Genomic DNA, 18,897 nt, shown 5'->3' with positions numbered 1-18,897 from the left:
CTGTCTCCCGTAGCCCCACTTCGCGTGGTCTTACTCTGTCTCCAGAGGAGGACCAAGTATTTAAAGGAGACTAACCATAAGCGTGTGATGTACATACACGGATTGGCGCCCTGATCAGGACCTCTGTGAGGCTGACAGTTCCGGCGGAGACAACAGCGTTCTTCTCTAAGTGCCCGTGCCGACAGAGGCCGACGGCCGATAAGCAGCTACTGAAGTACTTGGCGTACCTGTCGGATAGCCTAAATGAAGGTGGCAAGCAGCCAACCCAATAAACGGTTATGAAAAATCACGCGACTTTAATATTTATTTGCTCGCAAGGATAGAGATGGTTACTTACATCGCATATAGCGCGCACATTGGAGAAAAACTAAACCAGAAAACCGGCGCAGTGTTCCCGCCGCCGAATGGAGCCCAGTTCGGCGGGCGGGGCCGCGGACAGGCCGAGTCTGTCCGGCCCGGCCGGGGGGCTCTGGCCGGCGGCGAGGGGCGCTGCCGAGCGGCGGCGGCGGCGGCGCGGCGGCTGGCCGCGGGGTGGCCGGCGGGGCGCGGCGGGGCGGGCCTGCTCACAGGAAGCCGTCCTCCTCGTCCTCCTCGGCCATCTCGTTGACCAGCTCCAGATCCTGCTGCTCCCGCTCGCGGCGCTCCTGCCGACGACACGGGGCAGAAGGCAGGGTCAGGGGCGCTCCTAGATGGGTGACGGGCGCTCCTACCGCCACAATCCACACAGCCTTGCGGCAGGTCCACCACAGTATCTGACAGTGCCCAACAAGAGTAGGGCTATTGGCTGACAGGGAAGCCCAATTGCCATCGGTTAGTAATTGGTTTTCAACACCGATCTGCTCTTCGTCCGAGAGCCGATGGTGTGAATTGCCCAGCCCGTGCCATCGCTACTGAGTAGTTCACCAACAGTCCCTGGTGAAGTTACCTGTGGACACAGACACACAAGGAAAATGTGGCACTCGCGGTACATACTACACATCCAGCAAGACCAATCGCGGCTTAGAAGCAAAAATAAGTCACAAGATGCTGACTGATTCTCCACAACCATATTTCGAAAAACCAACCACAAAACAAATCAAACAAGCCGAAACCAAGGGACGGTAAGGAAAATTCTTATGAATGACACTGTTTGCTATTCATAGGGCCCAATTCAGCACTTTTTGTAGTTCGTTTGCGGGACCGTGTATTTTATCTGCGACTTTTCCTCGTGGCGACCAGCGACTGGGGCGCAGGTGTGCAGGCGTACCTATTGGTGCACGGATACCAGTGAGCCCAGTTTTGGCGTGCATGAACAATGTTGGCGAGGAGAGTCCACGAGGGCGGACAGCACACCGACGGAGCTCAGTGCGCCACTCTGGGCAGCAGACCGGGCCGCCAGCCGGCTCCACAACACACCCACCGGTGCGGGCCGGCCTCGGCGCGCCGTCCGTCCGCCGGAAGTTGCAGCCCGCCGCCCTCGGCGGCCGGCGCGGCACGAACGGCGCGCCGAGACGAAAAACGGCGCGCCGCGGCAAAAAGCGGCCTTGTACCGGCGGCGCACGCTCGACGAAAACAGACGTGCGTGCTGCGTGCGCTGCGAGGCCGGCAGCGCTGGCGCACCGAGGTCGCCGAGTCGCCGCGGCCCCGAGGTACCACCGTCGGCCCTGAGGTCCAATACACCCTAGCCCGAGGTAAGAGATCCGACACGGCCAGAGCCGCCACTCTGTGTGACCCGTCCGTCCGCGTCCAGCAGCGCCACTCCGCGGCCGGCCGCCTCCGCGTTACCGAGCCTCACTTCCTCAGCGGGCACACGGCCGAACCGCGGAAAAACGCGGAACCAGGCCAGTTTGACAGCCAATGGGGAGTTTTAGCTGATCGTGCTCCACAGAGGCGCCGCCGCCGAAGCTGGCGGGTGTCGCAAAGGCGCCCAGCTTCACATACGACCCAGCGCGGAGGAAACGGTATCCGCGCAGGAGCAGACCCCGCTACCGTCAATTGACAGGCGCACTGGCCCGCAACCAGCGCGCTTCGTGCAGAGCAGCGAGCGGCCGCTCGCCTGGCACCGAGTTCCAGGGGCGCAGCAGCCGGCGGGCCGGTGCGGGAGTGGCCCGAGAGCTGACTTAGTAGCGGAACAAAAACGATACGGCGTTCACAGCCGCGACCTTGACGCTGTCAGCATTACAACAATGTCCGATCCGCTAGGACAACAAATCGTGAACCAATTTCCCACCCATTCACCACTGAGCGGGATATAGCCAGAACAATTTCGCCCAATATACTATTCGTAGGTGGAACTGTAGAGATACCGTTCTAGTAACACTGATTGCTAAAGAGATGCGGCTGTGAGACGTGGGATCGGATCAGTTTACGGACAGCGGACACGTCTCATCATCCATCGCTGTGTTGGTGCGTGCATGTGTAAGCGATGACAGAGTGTAGAGCGATTAGACGCCAGGAGAAAGGCGGCCGACACTGTGAAGGGCGGGGACGGTGTCGCGGAGACGGGAGTGTTGAGTTGAGAGGGCACAGCGAGTCCAATGGACTGGATGGGGAGGTCACAGCCGGTGGGCCCCGGGACTGGGTGGGCAGGTCACAGCCAGCACGCCCCATCGACTCTGCCCATTCGGACACGACGAACGGGAGGTCGAACGGGGAGCAGACCGTGACGGGGTCCGAGAAGGCCACAGTAGGTGGAAGAACAACGGTAAAAAGTGGCCGGCACCGGCCAGCGCACGGGAACACCCTCAAAAATCGCCGACAGAGCCCCACCGGCCGACGCACTTTCCACATACGAGCGGCGCGCACGCTTCCAGAGCACGACAGTGCGTCCGATGGGCGCGATGGGGCACGGCCGGGGGAGGCGGAGCCGGCCAGCCGCCCGATAGCTCACGGCGAGCGGCGCGCCGCGCCGTCCCAGCTGCGGCAGCGCGGCCGGTGGCGGGTCGGCCGGCGGGTCACCGGCGCCGAGCCGCCGGCCGTGACGGGCCGTAACCGACGACTCGGCTGTGTGCGCCGGCGGACTGCACCGGCACCGGGCCACGGCGACGGCCGGCCGCCGCTCAGCCCACGGCGCCGCACAAAAACCCACCCTCCGACTGCTGGAAATCGCCCGCCGGGCACCTGTAATCATCCCCAGACCGCACAACTCCGGCGTGTGGCTAGTTTATGACGGAGATTGGGGTTTTAGGGCGGCCGAATAACATTGTTAGCGGCACCGCGCGGCAGCCCGTCGGTGTCCACCGGCGCGCGCCCTGTGGACACCGACACCTCACCGGGCCAGCTGAGCCGCGGCCATCCCCGGCACACCGTCCCCAGTCCCCGTGTGTACCCGGACCGCGGCCGAGTCGCCCTCCCCGGGAGGCGGGCCGTCAGTGTACCCGCCGATTCCGCTGTAAGCCGCTCCCCGACCCGACTCTGAGCTAGCCCGTCCGCCCATCGACCGCCGCCGCAGGCCTCAATTTTCCCTCCAGCGCCGGACGCAGCCGCAAAAACCGACCGGCCGCGTTTTTGACGAGAGCGTCCGTTTTTCGCGCGTTGGCCGCCATCGGTGGATCAATAGGGCGCTGTGCGTGCCCGTCGAGCGGCCGCCGTGGCCGCCGTGGCCGCCGCTCTAACAGAGCTGCCCCGAGAGCCAGACTGGTGGAGGGACGGCCACCCCTCACGGAGCTGACGTGAGAAGCCAAACTGGCGGGATGGTATACCCACGGGATAGGGGTTCCTAAAACTAGGCTGGAGACGACAATAAACAATGATATCTGAGCGTGGAAACAAAACATTGCCGTCAATCACTAAGCTCTTGTGCAGCCGGTAATACTGTAACAAACAATGGTGGGCTGACGTGTTGATGTCATTTGATCAGCAATGGGGCTGAGAGCAGAGCCCCGGGGCCGCTGACGTCAGCGGCCCCGGGGAGGGAGCCAATGTCGACATCCCCAACTGCTCTAAACTACCCCGGCATCTGGTGCACCGTGGTGCCACTGAGGGGACGCGCAATCACCGGCCGGGAAGGTACGGCCCTCCAGTTATTTAGTGGTTGGTTGCCTACATCACAATAAGCGATCTGCATTGATGAATACGTCTAATGGCTGTTGAAAACCATTGCCGAAGTGTGTGCACGAACCCTTTTCTCATTTCTATTGAGTCATTTTACAGGAGTGTCTCTGTCATTCAAAGTTATTACACCAAAAGCACAGTAGGCTAACCAACCACTCTTTTGCTGGAGGGCCGTACCTACCGACGGAGGGCCGGGAGGGTACGGGAGGATACCGACGGAGGGCCGGGGGACGGGAGGGTACCCACTAGAGATGTCAATCGGATACCAACTTTTTGGTATACCGATACCAAACCGATACCAACTTGGTATTTGGTATTTCAATCGTAATGTGTTTGGTATTTTGTTGGTATCATAAACCCTCACTCATGTATAACAGGCTAAGAAATCGGTTAAAAGTTGATATTTCCCTCATTTTCCCAAGTTGGTTTGGTTTCAGTATTTTCCCGTGGTTTTGGTTGGTATTTGGTTTGGCATCGGTATTCCGATTTTCTGTAATTGACATCACTAGTAGGTACCGACATAGGGCCGGGGGACGGAGTTGGCGCAGTCGGCGGTCAGTGTGACGTGTGACCCGCTCAGTCGGCGGCCAGTGTGACGTGTGAGCCACAGGTCACACACAGGCTGTGACCCGCTCCGGACCTGTGACCGGCTCAGACGGCGGCCGGTGGTCGGACACACCGTCAGACCTGCGGAGGGCGCCGGCTGAGCTCTGTGACCGCCGGCGGCCCCAGCCCGTCCGCGGTGGCGCTACCTACCTCGGCCGACTCCAGATCCTTGCTGTAGCTCTTGGGCGGGAAGCGCATGTCCTTGACGCTCTGGTTGTGCATGTTGAGACAGAACTTGATGCGCTGGTGGAAGGCCAGCTGCGGCTCGCGCGTGCAGTAGATGTCGACCAGCTCCTTGCTGCGCACGAAGCCGGCGTCGTGGTCGATGGTGGCCTCGATGACACCGTCACGGATCGACTGGGGCGGGGGGGGGGGGCAGGCGGTCACACTCGGGGTCCGCGGGGTACTGGTCCGGAGCCGGGGCGGCCGACACAGTCCCTACTGACACCGGCACCGACACACAGCAAACACCAAACGCGACAGAACACCGCAACCGACAGAAAGTCGTACAACTAGGGACGCACGCGAGTGAAAAAGGGCAGAACACTTTGAAAGGAAGTCTTCAAAAGACCGCACATCTACGCTTTAACGAGTGTAAAAAGCAATTAGATAATTAAGTAAGAACATCACACATTTTTAACAGTAAAGGAGTGTTGTGTACGCAGAAATGAGGCAGTCTGTCCACTGGAGCCGCGTGCCCGCTGCCGCCGCCCCTGACCGACTGCTCTCGCCTGACTACGACAGGAGCGGGCCGCCCGGCTGCCCCACTGGGCAGCGGGCCGCCCGGCTGTCCCCACTGGACAGCGCACACTGGGCCGATCGCCAGGTCTAGCACGACATGGGTAAAAAAATCGAACTTTGTGGATGTGCAATGAAACCTATACCAATTTGTTCAAAAATGATCATGCTACATTGCTGTGGTCTTTGTTTTTCAACACAATTGCTATTTCATGGCGAAAACTCAGCTTAAACACGAACTTCGGAATCGTTTGGACCGAACTCGTCCCCCGCACTCTTCGACAACGTATCTTTGATCCACGAAAACAATCACAATTTGAGGAGGAATTCCACATTTATATACATCAAACAATAGCTCCGGTTCTGTAGAACACACATAACCACATGAAAATGGCGAACTCTTACTTGGTTATGATGTATGTGCACCGCAAAGATTTAAAGACGAAAATATAATTTCACATAATTGATGTCGCACACAAATAGACTTTTAAAAAAAGTACCGCAAAGTACGAGCATTTCTTGCGACTTTTTGCGACTTTGGATGTAGCAGCCAAACATCAACCCGCGCCGGACCGGTACTCGGCGTCAAACGCGCCGAGCCGGGAGGTGTTGATTGAACACTCACCCTTCTAACTCGGCTCCTCGGCCACATAGCGACACGTACCGGGCTTCTCAAAAAAGTCGGACGAATTTCTTTTGCGAATGGAGGACCCTTAGCAACATTTAAACAAAATAAAATACACGTGGAAAGAACGAGAATTTTTCAGAGATTTACATTATGTCACACTTGCTGAGTTGCAAAAATGAAGCCGTGGTCTGAAGACGCAAAAACAAAAATCGTGCAATTATACTTTGGGACTAAGTCGGTCGTTTCGACACAGCGAAAGTTCCGAAAACACTTCAAGGTCAAAAAAGCACCATCCCGAAACGTAATTTTGCATATTGTTGCCAAGTTTCTGGCTCAGGGAAATGTCAACAATCGGTTCAAGGGACGCAGCGGCCGCAAACGCAGTCGAAGAACCCCTGAGAACATCGCTCGCGTGAGAGATGCGTTACAGCGAAGTCCCAACAAGTCCATGCGCAGACTCGGACAGGAAATCGGATGCAGCCTCGCTACAGCACACAGGATGGCACGAGTTGACGCGAAACTCTTCCCGTACAAGATTTCAATCCACCAGACTCTGACCGCAGCCCACAAGACTGCTAGAAAACGCTATTGTGCGTGGTTCGTACGGATGTGCGAACAGAATCCGGACTTTGTCAACCAAGTCTGGTACAGTGACGAAACCCACTTTTTTATAGTCCGTTACCCATGATCAGGTAACCAGGAGTGCCCCCTCCCGCAGACCCGGCGACGCACAGAGACCTTACTTTAACACCAGGTAACATAATAAATTGATCAAGTCGCGGCACTCCCTGCTAAGAAGTGGAAAATACAAATAAAATATAACGCATGCAATACTACTAAAAAATGTTAGTAAGTACGCCAAAAAGGAGGAAAGTAGTCATTGCCAAGTGAAGCAAAATGACTGCCCAGTGCCCACTATACCAACACAAGCAACTATCATTTATACCAGTGTTAGTAATTAACGCAATACGCATTCATACTCAAGGTGGGGAAAAGCATGCCTGGTCAAGTTCTTGCAAGGTTATTTTTATTGCCGAAACCCTTGGCTCCGTCCGGCTAAGCTAGGCTTGTTGCCAGACAGAACCTCAGGAAACAGCACGGACTAGAGTATTTTAAGAATTAGTACAATAAGTTGTATAGATGTCAATGTAGGTAATGCATGTAACCTACATTCAATTTGCATATTTACCACAAGGTAAATATGCAAATTGAAATAGACAATGATTGAGAAGGGTGGCACACAAGGATTTATTGTAATTGGTATTTAAAATAGGTATATACGAATCGTTAAGTTGTGTACATGCATGACATGCACATACATACATACATGCATATGCATATGTATCATGTACGCGAAACATACACACATACATACACACACGACACATATGCATCCCACAAACCAAAGTGGGTAATATGTACTATTTCCAATGCAGAGTACACCGTGGAAATAGCACATATTTATACAAACCCCTAACGATATACGAACAGTATAGCTATACACAATATATAGGTAGGAATAATGTTTGTCGCTATGAGGTTGATTATTCTTATTATTGTTTTGATTGTTCATTAATTGTTCATATTTATCTTAAGTGTTGTATGAATCAACAAAGTGTCTGCGTATCACCTTCTTTATTATTTGTTTTGAAGATGGAATATGATTAACAGTTGTGAAAAGAGGTGCAACAATGCTATTCCACAATCTAGCACCTAGAAATCTGATAGTAAATAGTCTGTAGTTGCGATTAGAGAAGGGCTGGTTGAAGTGAGTGGTACGCCTCGTGCCGGCATGGTTTTCGGGACTCAAATCAAAGAGGTTGTTAATTGTTTCTGGAAGTTGTTCTTTAATAAATTTGTGCATAACAAGAAGCATATGAGATCTCGCTATATCAGTTATCCTTAATAAGTTATATTTTTTGAAAATAGGCACAGAGCTCTGAGGTGGGTAAACTCGTTCAATTAGTCTGACAGCTCTCTTTTGTAATATGATGAGTTTTTCTAACTGAGCATGGTAATTATTTCCCCAAACGATACAAAATAGGTATCGGACAACTTTCAACTTTCATCTGGATGGCCAGGTTAATAGCCAGCACTTCAGAGTTTGGTCCGAAAAGAAGCCCGACGTGGTAGCAGAGGCGCCACTGCACTCACCAAAAGTCACGGTTTGGTGTGCCATGAGCAGCAGGGGCGTAATCGGGCCCTACTTCTTTGAAGATGGAGGTGGTGACACACAGACTGTCACCGCTCAGCGATACCGGGCGGTCCTGACAAAGTTTTGGAGGGTCCTGCAGACCAGGCTGAGAAGAAATCCAGAAGCACTAAGGTACCAGTGGTTTCAGCAAGACGGTGCCACAGCCCATACCGCTCAAGAAAATCGGGAGTGGCTGCGGGAGCGCTTCGGGCAGCGCGTTATCTCAAGGTTTGAGACGCACCCGTGGCCGGCATGCTCCCCGGACTTGACCCCACCGGACTTTTTCCTGTGGGGTCACCTCAAGTCCCAGGTGTACCAGAACAACCCCAGAAGTCTTGAAGAGCTCAAGGACGCAGTGAGGTCGGCGGTGCGCCGCCTGCCGCCCTCCGTGTGCCGTGCTGCGGCAGAGGCCGCGCTGCGCCGGGCCAAGCTCTGCATCGATCGAAACGGAGCCCATCTCGAACATGTCATCGGTGCGGCTCAGTAAGGCAACCGCCGACGGTTGAAAAGCCCTCAAACGAAAGATCTTTGATCAGGCTTTTAGGTGGTGCCTCATTCACTTTTGTATCACTGATATGCCCTGAAATATATGAATTACAAATTCGTCTGACTTTTTTGAGAAGCCCGTAAGTGGTATTCGAAAGAGCGCCCAAAATTCCAGATGGAGTAATCAGTCATTTCTAGGTCAGGTCAAAGGCCACGTCACCAGAGGTCATCAAAGGTAAAATCTTGGGTATACACCATTTCTCGAAACACCGGCTCTTACCTCGGGGACCAATAGAGCTACATCGTCGCAAAAAGTGCATTCAATTGCTCTTTTAGCGGTCTTTCTGAAATAACCCCTCAGATTTGGCTTAACCCTCGCCCCTAGTGGCGTTTTTTTTTTTCCAGCCGCGAACGTATAGAAGGGGTCCGTTGGACCCCCCCTTGCCGTTTCGCCCCTGATCGAGCTAGAGCTTCGCGGAAAAGACGAGCGTTTTGCCCGTGACAAGAGGAAGCTGATGATACCCAATCGTAAGGTCCTAGGTCATCGGTTGACCTTCCAGGTTAGGTCAATGACCCAAAAGTCGGGAAAATCGGGACTTCTTAGAACGTCGTAAAGGGTGGCTGCTATGGGTTTTTTGGGTGCTGATCACGAATATAATGTTATTTATGATCATAGATGATGTCTTCATGCATTTAGGCCAGGTTGGGTCAGGTCAGGTCAGGTCAACCAGCAAAGGTTTTGCCGGGAACCTATTTGTAGTAGGTGGCAACCGCCTCTGACAGCTTCGTAACATGTTACGAAGGCACCAAAGCTACATAGTAAATGTTCAATTGGTTGCTAGATTCGAATTCAGCTCCAAAAACTAGCCTAGAAACATGTAAAACTCGAAAAAGTGAACTAAGGTCATCAAAGGTCAATGACCTTACCTGACCTTCCGGTGAACTTGACATCCACCCTAATGCATGGGAGCAACATAATATCCCATGTTTGAACGTTTTAAAGCACGAAAAGACTGCAAACTCGCGGCTAATGCGAGCCGACATACACTGAATCGCGATTCCGGCCAAACATGGTCCCGAAAGAAGGTCACAGGTCAAAGATCATTAAAGTCAGGGTCATGAAATTTTCAGGTTAGTTGTGAAACTAATTATCGCGAGAGTACTGAAAGTTTCGTTGCGATCGGCCGCTTTTTACGCGAATTACTCGCGAAAAACCGAGGGTTCCGTTCGAAGATTCAGGCCCTGTCGCGCTAGAATGGCATATCGGCCCACTGTGCAGCGGGCCGCCCGGCTGCCCCTGGCTGGACAGCGGCCGCCCGGGTGCCCCTGGCTGGACAGCGGCCGCCCGGCTGCCCCTGGCTGGACAGCGGCCGCCCGGCTGCCCCTGGCTGGACAGCGGCCGCCCGGGTGCCCCTGGCTGGACAGCGGCCGCGCGGCGCGGCGCCCACCTTGGCCACGATGAACTCGGCGTCCTCGGCCGAGTCGAGCAGCAGCTTCCTGGCCACGTCCTCCAGGCTGATGCGCGAGTAGCTGACGCTCAGCGAGCGGATCGCCGTCTTGATGACGTTGGTGCGCAGCCGGTAGATGAGCGTGAGCGTGTGGTCGCGCTGGAAGCGCGCCCCGTGCTGCTGCAGCGTGGCGTTGAACTGCTGCAGGTTACCGTTACGCACCGCTGGGGAAACAGCACAATTACCGTTACGGACCGCTACGGAAACAGCACAATTACCGTTACGGACCGCTGGGGACAACACGGGTTATCGTTACGCCTCACTCTGTTAGCGTGGGACTCACTCTGTGTTAGTGTGGGACTAATTCTGCCGTGACAACCAAGAAAAGCGTAACTCGCATTTTTTCGATTTTGAGATTTTGATACCATTAGATAGAGAATAGCAATCTCCATCTTTCTGCAAAACCGTTTTTTCGAAATTCGTATAATTTTTCGAGTTATATCAAATTTTCTTTTTCGAGAAAAGCGTAAATGTTTTTCATCCTCCCTGACCGCAAGCAAAAAAAGCGTAACTACAAACGCAGCTATTAAAAAAGCGTATCTGCAGCGGTCAGGACGATGTGATAGGCAAGAAAAGCGCAACTAAGTAGTTGCGCTTTTCTTGCTTATCACCGCGCTGACTTTTACGCACTTGCGCTTTTTTTGCCTTTCAGGTAAGTACATAACACTTGGTAGAAGTTTAATTCTGCCAGGAAAATTTGCATTAAAAATATATTAAGCCCTTCTTGCTTGCGTTTCCCGCCTTTCTATGTTTCACCAATATCTTCTAGTAGGAATCCGGGCGTTTGAATGGAGGAAAACTGTAAGATAAAAGCAACCAAAGTTCAAAACCACCAACTTGAAATAGTAGGTATAGGTATGGGGTGCCATGCCATACCCTGGACTAAGGCCACACGAGCGATATCAAATAGTTTATTTTATTTATTGTGGTGCATGCTCGCTGTGAACTCTATCAGAAGCGTGTGCAAATTGCGGTTTGGGAGCAGACTTGGTCTCTGAAGAGGTTTAGAACTAAAACGATAAAAAAAAAAATACGGAACAAAGGTCCACGTGCAGCTAAAGGAAAATGTGAAATCAGGAGTAGAGTCGAGCGAGTTCTGGTGAAATAGGACGATCAGGGGCGGGATCTTCCCACCTGCATTCGACATCCCAGCATTAAGAGAGGCGACCCAACCCCACATGGCCGCCCGGCCAGCCAGCACCGGCAGAGCTGACCATATGGCCGCCCGGCTTGCCCGGTCTGCCAGTCCCGACAGGGGCGACCCCAAGGCCGCCCGACCTGCCAGCACCGGCATAGGCAACCCAACGGCCCCACGCCCGCCCGGCCTGCCAACACCGGCAAAGACGACCCCACGGCCGCCTGACCCGCCAGCATCGGCAGAGGTGACCCCACGGCCGCCCGGCTTGCCCGACCTGCCAGCACCAGAAGAGGCGATACAAAGGCCGCCAGGCTTCCCGACCTCCCAGCACCAACGGGGGCGACAGCCGACAACGTGGCCGCCCGGCCAGCCCGACCTCCCAGCACCGACAGGGGCGACCCCAAGGGAGCCTGACCTGCCAGCACCGAAGGAGGCGACCCCACGGCCGCACAGCCTGTCCGGCCTGCCAGCACCGACAGATGAAATCCCGCGGCCACCAGGACTGCCAGAACTGACAGGGGCGACCCCAAGGCCTCCCGACCTGCCAGCACCGGCAGAGCTGACCATACGGCCGCCCGGCTTGCCCGACCTGCCAGCACCGACAGGGGCGAGACCCCAAGGCCTCCTGACCTGCCAGCACCGACAGGGGCGACCCCAAGGCCGCCCGACCTGCCGGCACCGACAGGGGCGACCCCAAGGCCGCCCGACCTGCCAGCACCGGCATAGGCGACCCAACGGCACCACGGCCGCCCGGCCTGCCATCACAGACAGATGAAACCCCGCGGCCGCTCGGACCATCAGAACTGACAGAGGCGAAAACGTGGCCACCCGGCCTGCCAGCACGAAATGAGGCGACCCCACGGCCGCCCGACCTGCCAGCACCGGCAGAGTTGAGCCCACGCCCTCCCGGCCTGCCAGCACCGGCAAAGACGACCCCACGGCCGCCTGACCCGCCAGCATCGGCAGAGGTGACCCCACGGCCGCCAGGCCTGCCAGCACCGGCTGAGGTGACCCCACGGCCGCCCAGCCTGCCAGCAACGGCAGAGGCTACCCCAAGGCCGCCAGGCCTGCCAGCACCGGCAGAGGCGACAACGTGGCCCCCCGGCCTGCCCGGCCTGCCAGCACCGGTGGAGGCGAGCCCACGGCCGCCCGAATTGCCCGACCTGCCAGCACCGGCAGAGGCGACCCCACGGCTGCCCGGCCTGCCAGCAACGGCAGAGGCTACCCCAAGGCCGCCAGGCCTGCCAGCACCGGCAGAGGTGACCCCACGGCCGCCCGCCTTGCCCGACCTGCCAGCACCGGCAGAGGCGACACCACGGCTGCCCGGCCTGCCAGCAACGGCAGAGGCTACCCCAAGGCCGCCAGGCCTGCCAGCACCGGCAGAGGTGACCCCACGGCCGCCCGGCTTGCCCGACCTGCCAGCACCGGCAGAGGCGACCCCACGGCTGCCCGGCCTGCCAGCAACGGCAGAGGCTACCCCAAGGCCGCCAGGCCTGCCAGCACCGGCAGAGGTGACCCCACGGCCGCCCGGCTTGCCCGACCTGCCAGCAACGGCAGAGGCTACCCCAAGGCCGCCAGGCCTGCCAGCACCGGCAGAGGCGACAACGTGGCCGCCCGGCCTGCCCGACCTGCCAGCACCGGTGGAGGCGAGCCCACGGCCGCCCGAATTGCCCGATCTGCCAGCACCGGCAGAGGCGACCCCACGGCTGCCCGGCCTGCCAGCAACGGCAGAGGCTACCCCAAGGCCGCCAGGCCTGCCAGCACCGGCAGAGGTGACCCCACGGCCGCCCGGCTTGCCCGACCTGCCAGCACCGGCAGAGGCGACACCACGGCTGCCCGGCCTGCCAGCAACGGCAGAGGCTACCCCAAGGCTGCCCGGCCTGCCAGCACCGGCAGAGGTGACCCCACGGCCGCCCGGCTTGCCCGACCTGCCAGCAACGGCAGAGGCGACACCACGGCCGCCCGGCTTGCCCGACCTGCCAGCAACGGCAGAGGCTACCCCAAGGCCGCCAGGCCTGCCAGCACCGGCAGAGGCGACAACGTGGCCGCCCGGCCTGCCCGACCTGCCAGCACCGGCAGAGGCGACCCTACGGCTGCCCGGCCTGCCAGCACCGGCAGAGGCGACAACGTGGCCGCCCGGCCTGCTCGACCTGCCAGCACCGGCAGAGGCGACCCCACGGCTGTCCGGCCTGCCAGCAAGGGCAGAGGCTACCCCGCCAAGGCCGTCCGGCCTGTTCGGCCTGCCAGCACAGACAGATGAAACCCCGCGACTGCGCGGACTGTCAGAACTGACAGAGGGGAAAACATGGCCGCCCGGCCTGCCAGCACGAAACAAAGCGACCCCACAGCCACCCGACCCGCCAGCACCGGCAGAGGTGACCCCCACGACCGCCCGGCTTGCCCGACCTGCCAGCACCAGAAGAGGCGACCCAAAGGCCGCTAGGCTTGCCCGACCTCCCAGCACCAACAGGGGCGACAGCCGACAACGTGGCCGCCCGGCCTGCCCGACCTCCCAGCACCGACAGGGGCGACCCCAAGGCCGCCCGACCTGCCAGAACCGACAGGAGCGACCCTAAGGCTACCCGGCCTGCCAGCACCGGCTTAGGCGACCCAACGGCCGCCCGGCCTACCAGCACAGACAGATGAAACCCCGCGGCCGCTCGGACTGTCAGAACTGACAGAGGCGAAAACGTGGCCACCCGGCCTGCCAGCTCGAAATGAGGCGACCCCACGGCCGCCCGACCTGCCAGCACCGGCAGAGGTGACCCCACGCCCTCCCGGCCTGCCAGCACCGGCAAAGACGACCCCACGGCCGCCTGACCCGCCAGCATCGGCAAAGGTGACCCCACGGCCGCCCGGCTTGCCCGACCTGCCAGCACCAGAAGAGGCGACCCAAAGGCCGCCAGGCTTCCCGACCTCCCAGCACCAACATGGGCGACAGCCGACAACGTGGCCGCCCGGCCTGCCCGACCTACCAGCACCGACAGGGGCAGCCCCAAGGAAGCCTGACCTGCCAGCACCGAAGGAGGCGACCCCACGGCCACTTGGCCTTGCAGCACCGGCGGAGGCGACCCCACGGCCCCCCGACCCGCCAGCACCGGCAGAGCTGACCATATGGCCGCCCAGCTTGCCCGACCTGCCAGCACCGAAGGAGGCGGCCGCTCGACCTGCCCTACTTGCCAGCACCGACAGGGGCGACCCCACGGCCGTCCGGCCTGCTAGCACTGGTATAGGCGACCCCACGGCTGTCCGGCCTGCTAGCACCGGTATAGGCGACCCCACGGCCGTCCAGCTTGTCTGACCTGCCAGCACCGAAGGTGGCGACCTGACGGCCGCGATTGCTAAGCATGAAGCATGAAGTCTTAGCATGAAAAGTCGTGAGCTATTTTGAAAAGCATCTAGGCATCCGAAATGGAGAAAAGACGTTTTCGTCCTAGCGTATTTGAAACACCGCATATTCACCGATACCATAAGATCTCGCAAGCAAAAGAAGCGTAACTACGTAGTTACGCTTCTTTTGCATTTCGCTATGGAGCCGCGCGCTGCACATACGGTTGCCGGACTGGAGCGAATGTAGTTACGCTTTTCTTCCCTACATGCCTCGCTGCAATTTGAGCATCGAGTGAAAAGCAAAAACACCTTACACCATTTTCTAGCAATATCTTATATGCCACGTAAAAAATATTAACACTGTTAGGTTCAGTGCAGTAGTGCGAACAGTTTGACACCAAGTTTTCTTTGATTATTTAAGAACTGACGATAATACAAGGTAAAACAGAAAAATCGCTCTCCTGAAAAATCGTCAAAAGCGAGTTACGCTTCTTTTCCTTTTCACGGCAGAATTGTGTTAGTATGGGACTCACTGTGTCAGTGTGGGACTCACCGTGTCAGTGTGGGACTCATTGTGTGTCAATGTGGGACTCACTCTGTGTCACTGTGGGACTGTCAGTGTGGATCTCATTGTGTGTCAGTGTGGGACTCACTGTGTCAGTGTGGGACTCATTGTGTGTTAGAGTAGGACTCATTGTGTGTTAGAGTAGGACTCATTGTGTGTTAGAGTAGGACTCATTGTGTGCTAGAGTAGGACTCATTGTGTCAGTGTGGAGCTCACTGTGTCAGTGTGAGACTCATTTTGTGTCAGTGTGGGACTCACTCTGTGTTAGTGTGGGGCTCACTCTGTGTTAGTGTGGGGCTCACTCTGTGTTAGTGTGGGGCTCACTCTGTGTTAGTGTGGGGCTCACTCTGTGTTAGTGTGGGGCTCATTGTGTCAGTGTAGGTCGTAGGACTCACTGTGTCAGTGTGGGACTTAATCTGCGTCAGTGTGGGACTGTGAGTGTGGGACTCACTGTGAGTCAGTGTGGGACTCATTGTGTCAGTGTAGGTCGTAGGACTCACTGTGTCAGTGTGGGACTCACTGTGTGTTAGTGTGGGACTGTCAGTGCGGGACTCACTCTGCGTCAGTGTGGGACTGTCAGTGTGGGACTCACTCTGTGTCAGTGCGGGACTCACTCTGTGTCAGTGTGGGACTCACTGTGTCAGTGTGGAGCTCATTGTGTCAGTGTGGGACTGTCAGTGTGGGACTCACTCTGTGTCAGTGTGGGACTCATTGTGTCAGTGTAGGTCGTAGGACTCACTGTGTCAGTGTGGGACTTAATCTGCGTCAGTGTGGGACTGTGAGTGTGGGACTCACTGTGAGTCAGTGTGGGACTCATTGTGTCAGTGTAGGTCGTAGGACTCACTGTGTCAGTGTGGGACTCACTCTGCGTCAGTGTGGGACTGTCAGTGTGGGACTCACTCTGTGTTAGTGTGGGACTCACTCTGTGTCAGTGTGGAGCTCATTGTGTCAGTGTGGGACTGTCAGTGTGGGACTCACTCTGTGTCAGTGTGGGACTCACTCTGTGTCAGTGTGGGACTCACTCTGTGTCAGTGTGGGACTCACTCTGTGTCAGTGTGGGACTGTCAGTGTGGGACTCACTGTGTCAGTGTGGGACTCTGTGTCAGTGTGGGACTCACTGTGTCAGTGTGGGTCGTAGGACTCACTGTGTCAGTGTGGGACTCACTCTGCGTCAGCTGGAAGTAGGGCGCCAGCGGCCGGCGCAGCTCTGGTTTTCGGAACGTCTGCCGTTGCGGAATGTCGCCCATCAGCAGCTCGACCGTCACCGCCAGCTTCTGCACCTGTGGACCGAGGCGGGCGGCGGTGTCACACCCGGACAGCCCGCAGAGCCGTGTCTGGCCGTGTCACCCACACAGCCCGCAGAGCCGGGACGCGGCGGTGTCACACCCGGACAGCCCGCAGAGCCGGGACGCGGCCGTGTCCCGGGACACTGCCCGCAGAGCCGGGACGTGGCCGTGCGACGCGCTGCACCCGCCCTCACCACACGCACCGTCTGTTTGAAGCCGACGGCCGAGGTCTGCGGCGCCTTGCGGAGCGCCTGCAGCAGGTGCTTGTGCGCCTCCGAGTAGTCGAGCTGCGCCGCCTGGATGCGGCCCAGGTAGTAGAGGTAGCGCGCCCACTCGTTGTTGGACGCCGACTCGGGGAACACAGACTTGGAGACCAGTTTGTCGGCCTGCTCGTACAGGTTGCCGTGCAGATAGGCGCGCAGCAGGCAGTTGATGAGCACCGCCTGGCCCTCGTAGTCGTTACGGAGCGTGGCCGTGCGCAGGCGCGCGTGCAGCACCCTGACGGGACGGAGGGAGCGTCACTGCACTGGCGTCCCTCGGACCGCCGCCGGCCCCCCGGGGACCGGCACTGTCCGCGGCAGTCAGTAACACACTGCAGCAGTCAGTAACACACTGTCCGCACCAGTCAGTAACACACTGTCCGCACCAGTCAGTAACACACTGCAGCAGTCAGTAACACACTGTCCACGGCAGTCAGTAACACACTGTCCACGGCAGTCAGTAACACACTGCATCAATCAGTAACACACTGCAGCAGTCAGTAACACACTGCAGCAGTCAGTAACACACTGTCCACAGCAGTCAGTAACACACTGTCCACGGCAGTCAGTAACACACTGCAGCAGTCAGTGACACACTGTCCGCGGCAGCAGTAACACGCTGCAGCAGCCAATAACACGCTGCAGCTACTCAGATGAGTTGCTCGGGTGACTGAACAGTGAACACTTAAAACTCAGCATAAAAGCTGCGCACACTACACAGTGTAGACAAACAAAAACATGTCCCGCGCCGTAAGCCCAGTCGGCAGTCGGGCCGAGTTCACGACGGTGGACGCACAGGATGGTTGGGTTTTAGGGACGTCCCGTCTGATTAGCATGCCATTACTAGCCTGCGTCATACGTCATTAACGTGTCTGCCTGCGCACAGGACCCAGAAAACAAAACGGCGGCGTTCGCAGCCCACAACAGAGCGGCGTCCACAGACAGCGGGGTCGACATACAGTCCACAGCAGAGCGGCGTCCACAGCCCACAGTAGAGCGGCGTCCACAGCCCACAGCAGAGTGGCGTCCACAGACAGCGGGGTCGATATACAGCCCACAGCAGAGCGGCGTCCGCAGCCCACAGTCCACCGGACAGCGGGCGGCGGGCCCGGCCATGTCCCGCCTCACTCACCCCTTGATGCGGTTCACCTGTCCGGTGGCCTCGTAGCTGCGCATGTAGTAGAAGTAGCAGCGCGCCGCCATCAGGTCCAGTGTGCGCCGGTTCAGCCCGCTCAGCTTGGCCATCAGCTGCTCTGTAACGGCACCGCCCAGTCAGCAGCCGCTCTGTGCTCACTGTCACAGCAGTGCTCACCGTCACACCACGGCCCAGTCAGCAGCTGCTCTGTGCCCACTGTCACACCACGGCCCAGTCAGCAGCTGCCCTGTGCTCACTTTCTCACCACGGCCCAGTCATCAGCGGCCCACCGTCACAGCACGGACTCTGGCCTGTCCCGATTGTCTCCGGTCCGGGCGCCTCCCCGCCCACCAGAGCAGGTGCCGGCCGCTCCCCTGTACCGTCTGCCCCAGTGTCTCCCTGTTCCGTCTGCCCCAGTGTCTCCCTGTTCCGTCTGTTCCAGTGTCTCCCTGTTCCGCCTGCCCCAGTGTCCCCCTGTCCCGCCTGTCCCGCCTGTCCCAGTGTCCCCCTGTCCCGCCTGCTCCAGTGTCCCCCTGTCCCGCCTGCTCCAGTGTCCCCCTGTCCCGCCTGCCTCAGTGTCCCCCTGTTCCGCCTGCCTCAGTGTCCCCCTGTCCCGCCTGCTCCAGTGTCTCCCTGTCCCGCTCCCCTGTCCTGTCTGCCCCAGTGTCTCCCTGTCCCGCTCCCCTGTCCCGCCTGCCCCAGTGTCCCCCTGTACCGTCTGCCCCAGTGTCCCCCTGTCCCGCTCCCCTGTGCCGTCTGCCCCAGTGTCTCCCTGTCCCGCTCCCCTGTCCTGTCTGCCCCAGTGTCTCCCTGTCCCGCTCCCCTGTCCCGCCTGCCCCAGTGTCCCCCTGTACCGTCTGCCCCAGTGTCCCCCTGTCCCGCTCCCCGGTCCCGCCTGTCCCAGTGTCCCCCTGTCCCCCTCCCCTGTGCCGTCTGCCCCAGTGTCTCCCTGTCCCGCTCCCCTGTCCTGTCTGCCCCAGTGTCTCCCTGT

General features: G+C 58.1%; 1 protein-coding gene across 2 annotated transcripts in view; it reads right to left on the bottom strand.

The window, feature by feature from the left end:
* Positions 1-286: 286 nt before the first annotated feature.
* Positions 287-18,897, bottom strand: part of LOC122364787 (probable 26S proteasome non-ATPase regulatory subunit 3) — a 28,442-nt gene continuing 9,831 nt past the window's right edge. Inside the window, exons 5-10 of one of the 2 annotated variants that reach the window (XM_043335522.1) lie at positions 17,904-18,024; positions 16,715-17,009; positions 16,391-16,505; positions 10,133-10,356; positions 4,789-4,995; positions 287-644 (exon numbers count right to left, since the gene is read on the bottom strand). In XM_043335522.1, the coding sequence (XP_043191457.1) occupies positions 564-644; positions 4,789-4,995; positions 10,133-10,356; positions 16,391-16,505; positions 16,715-17,009; positions 17,904-18,024 (1,043 nt within the window). In that variant the 3' untranslated portion in view covers positions 287-563. The remainder of the gene's footprint in view (positions 645-4,788; positions 4,996-10,132; positions 10,357-16,390; positions 16,506-16,714; positions 17,010-17,903; positions 18,025-18,897) is intronic. The other variant, XM_043335521.1, reaches the window with a different exon arrangement.

The sequence above is a fragment of the Amphibalanus amphitrite genome, unplaced genomic scaffold (assembly GCF_019059575.1).
Source record: "Amphibalanus amphitrite isolate SeventyFive unplaced genomic scaffold, NRLGWU_Aamphi_draft 000697F_arrow, whole genome shotgun sequence".
Lineage (NCBI taxonomy): Eukaryota > Metazoa > Arthropoda > Thecostraca > Balanomorpha > Balanidae > Amphibalanus > Amphibalanus amphitrite.
This window is presented reverse-complemented; position numbering and strand designations above follow the sequence as displayed.